At 23.0% G+C, this 4,442-nt stretch overlaps 2 protein-coding genes across 2 annotated transcripts; one reads left to right on the forward strand and one right to left on the reverse strand.

The window, feature by feature from the left end:
• Nucleotides 1-1,798: 1,798 nt before the first annotated feature.
• EHI_032780 (uncharacterized protein) lies at nt 1,799-2,152 on the reverse strand (the record flags this gene model as incomplete). Its single annotated transcript, XM_001913894.1, has 2 exons — nt 1,799-1,962; nt 2,020-2,152. The coding sequence occupies 2 exons, from the start codon at nt 2,150-2,152 to the stop codon at nt 1,799-1,801; spliced, it is 297 nt and encodes a 98-aa protein (XP_001913929.1).
• Nucleotides 2,153-2,349: 197 nt separating this feature from the next.
• EHI_032790 (uncharacterized protein) lies at nt 2,350-3,837 on the forward strand (the record flags this gene model as incomplete). The annotated part of the gene is made up of 1 exon (XM_645803.2): nt 2,350-3,837. One exon carries the CDS (start codon nt 2,350-2,352, stop codon nt 3,835-3,837), a length of 1,488 nt encoding a protein of 495 aa, XP_650895.2.
• Nucleotides 3,838-4,442: the final 605 nt, after the last annotated feature.

The following is a 4,442-nucleotide window of genomic DNA, read 5'->3' on the forward strand; positions in this document are numbered from 1 at the left end:
ATATTTGGATAATCTCAGTGCTTGGCTTATCTTCATCTATAAGAATAATAGTGTCATTTTCATAATTTAAAAGAGTATCATGAGAGTGACTTTGTTTTGTTTGAGGTAGTGATTCAGTAGGTATTTGAACGTTGTCTTTCATGTCTTGTATTTTTTGAACTGGAACTTCATTTTTGTTTTCCAACACTTTGTTTTCTTCTTCCATTGGTTTAATCTTCTTTTCATCCTCATCCCTCCAATCCACACCAATCAAATCTAGTTTCTCACTTTCTTCCTTATTGTAATATGTCAAAATAATTGATGCCATCAAACTATTACTTGGTAAAGCCAAGAGATTTTGTGGAATAACACCCATTGTTTGTGCCTGATGAACAAGATTTTTATATTTTGAATGAATAGGAATATACCAATCACAAGTTACACTCTGTAATTGGTTTATTCCTAAGACTAACTCCATTTTTTCAGTGTTGGTATGATTAGAAATGATATTATAAGTATTAATTTACTTTTTTATATTTGTATTAAACATTTTTCTCTTTATTTCACTGTTGATTACATATTAGGTAATTGTTGTTTAAAGTACTATTGGTACTTAATTATCTGAACATTTTAATACATTAAATTATTGCCTTTAAATTTTCTTTCATTTATTTAAAAACAATGGTTATAGTTCATATTGACAAATAGAATTACATGGTTTATTATCATAATACAGTTTGGAGAATTATAATAAAACAGTATTAAATTCAGTTAATTTAAATACTTTATAGTTTTGTTTTTATGTAGATGTTTTTAATAGATAATTAGAATAATAATATTAATAACTGTTGTAATAACCATATTTTTAGTTAGTGTCTTCTTTTTATTTGATAGTCATTTATATCTTCCACTTCATCTTTTCGTTTATAGATATTATTTTCTTCAAAACAACGCCATATTAATCAATTATCCTATTTATTCTTTAATCTTTTCTTTTTCTGGTAGGTTAAATTTGTGTCTCAATTCATTAAATAATCTTTTCTGGTTTATTAATTTAGTAATACTATTTTATTTCTCGTTTTACTCTTTGTCTAGACATTCTTTATTATACATACTGTTTAATTTTCCTATTGAATAATCCATCTTTTTAAAAAGATGAATTAATTTATCATACAATATTCTTTAGAATTATTTTTATTGTATTATTTATCTAATAACTATTATTATAAAAAATATGGTTGGGTTATTGGCATGGTTGATGATATTTTTCCTTCATTCTATAAATATTACAAGTATCATTTCTATTCGTTTCATATTCATAAGATAAATAACGTATTATTCACCATCTATATTATTTAAACCATCATCAAAAATGAATAAATTAAAACTTAAATAAATAAAATAAACCAACGTCACAATCATCATGTTTGATTATAAGTTATACAATTAAATAGATACACACTAAATTACTACTATTAATATTCTATTTAAGTTTTAAATAATGACTAACCAAATTAGATCACATATTAACAAGAATGATGTATTATTTAATTAATACAATAGAAAGAGAAATGGCATGATACAAAATAAAAAAAAGATAGTCTAATTAATGACATCTATTTAATTTAATCAATCAGTTATTTAAAGTTTTATTGTTGTATTAAATTAGAATAATTCTAATAACTAATAAAGAGAGAAATGAAGTTCATATTATTATAAAAACTTCTAAATGTCCAACACAAAAAAGACGAATAAAAATTAAAATAAAAAGAACTTAGGCAACAATTTAAATGAAACACAACAATCAAAGTCTCAGAAATTAATCATTAGCTTGTTCTGTTTTAATTTGAGTTGGGACTTGTTTCTTTAAAAGATATAATTCAGTTGCCAATCTTTTCCATTGGTCTTGTTTTTCTTTTTGTTCACTGAGTAATTGTTCTACTCTCATCTGAAGTTGAGCAATTTCATCTATTTGCTCACTTACTAAAAAATAAATTTTGTTATTCCTTCATTTCACATAAAATATAAAAAAAAACAAACATTTTTGAGACAATTCCATCTTTTTATTTCTTATTCCACTAAACTCATTCCATAACTCTCTGAGATATTCTCTAATTGCATTTACATGACTGTCATATTTAGCATAAATATTGTTTTGTTCTTCAGCTTCCATTAATCGTTATTTTGTTTTTCAGTCTTTTAAGTTCATTTTTTTTATTTTTTGTTTTTTTTTAACTTTAAATTAGTTTCTTTTATTATTAATTATAGTTTCTTCTGTTTTTCTCTTTTTTCAAAAAACATAAGTATTTATTTTTTGTTATTCAAAGGTAGAACTGAAGAAAAAGGAAATGACACATAATTATTAATTTCATGCAAAATAACAAGTGGGATATAATTTACTCATCATTAAATAAACTTAAAGGAAATGAAAGAGAAGTTCCATTTTCATTAAATATTTTTAATTCGAGAGAAGATATTGTCATGATGTTATTGTTCATTGAGAAGAATGGATCAACTATTGGATGTATTATATTAATTAACGAATTAATAAAAGAGTTAATAAAATGTAAAGAGGTTATTAATCTTTTTGATAATCAATTATTTTTCCAAATACTTCAACTGAGAAAGGGTTGTAATAACAAAGTTGTTTGCTCTTTATTAAATAAATTAGAGAGCATTACCATTATTATACAATTTATTAGGTATCACATGGATATAGAAGTATGGATGAATTTATTAGAACATTATTTTGGAAATGAAATAGACTTGGAAATATGGAAATGTTTGAGTGAAATTCAAAATCTTTTTCTTAAGAAAACACTTCCTTTTCAAAGTGTTTATCAAATTAAAACTAGACTACTCTTTCCTATGACATCATATTATTCTACTCTTTTGAGCCAAGGAAGAAATGATATTATTAGATTTAATATACTTTCGTTATTGATTGAAATAAACAAAGAGGCAGAAAGTGATGACAAGTATTGGAATCTTATAAATGAAGAAATAATTCTGAATGCTTTTGAATATTATTACGAAAGGGAAGATGTTTCAATCTTTGATTTTATCTTAAATTTTTGTGAAGTTAAGAGGATGACAATTTCAAAAAGAAAAGTTTTTGTTACAAACTTTATTAAAGCAAGTTCTCGACTATTAAATAATTATTGTTTCAAAGATATACAACATATTAAATATATTGTCAGAATGTTATACAAATTCTTAACATGTTTTACATTGTTAGATAATCAAATAGACTATCTAAAATCATTATGTATATTTACTATTCAATGTATTCAATTAAATGATTTTACTATCATTTATTATTTACTTCTTTCTTGGAAAAGGTTAATTGAAATAACATCAATACGTTCTTATCCCTTAGACTCTTCATTTAAACAACCATTATGTGATATTATAATGAAAATATTTCCTCATGTACAATCTCTACTTAATGGTTTAATAACATTAGACTTAAATAAATACAATATTGAAACTGATGACATAACAACAATTAATGATTTTTATGATTCAATTGGTGTCATTTGTAAATTTTGTTTAAACAATATCCAACCATATTTATTAACACAACTTCATCAGTGTATTAAAACAAATAACATCTCTTATTTTCTTGTTTTACTTCAAATAATAACTAAAATCATTGCAAATTCTGGTATAAATAACAAAGAAGAGGAATTTACTGATATGAAAGAGGCTGAACTTATTCAATCAATTCTTTCTGTATTAAACACTACAAATATCATACATTTTAGTGATAATGGGTGTATTTGTATTATTGGATTATTAAAAGAATTAAGAGGAATTGCATTAAACAGAAGCAATGAGAAAGTTTGTTGTAAATAGATGTGTTTTAATGAAATTAATATAAATTAATAATTAGGGATTACATCTTATTGATTTTGGAATAAACTCATTGACAGAATTTTGTTCTCAGTCGTTACAAATAACTGAATTAATCATTAGAGAATGGAGTGGAAATAAACAAGTTTTAATGAAAGTATTTGAGTGGTATGAAATATTATTAAAAACAACAGGAGTATTTGAAGAAATAAGAAAATATTTTTATCAACAAAAAATTCTTGAAAAGTACATGATTATTACTTTTAAATGTAAAGGAAGTTTAGAAGAAAAGAAAGAATTAATTATATTAATATTTAAAGTAATTTCTAAAGTATTGATTACATATAAAAATGATGTATCTTCTTCTTTAGAATTTATTGAGTCAAAACAATTATTTGAATTTCTTCATTTAATGATTTGTCATAATTTAACAGAACAAGAGTTATTTATTAATTGTATTGGTTGGAAATTATTATTAAAAAATTGTCAAACATCCTCTCAACAAAATATATTGACAATTCAATCATTTATTATTGCAAATATCATTCCATTATTATTTAAATGGTATTCATCTTCAAATAATCTTATTAAAAAAGAAATCTTTCATT

This window comes from Entamoeba histolytica, genomic scaffold, assembly GCF_000208925.1.
Source record: "Entamoeba histolytica HM-1:IMSS scf_1104750516765 genomic scaffold, whole genome shotgun sequence".
Taxonomy (NCBI): Eukaryota; Evosea; order Mastigamoebida; family Endamoebidae; genus Entamoeba; species Entamoeba histolytica.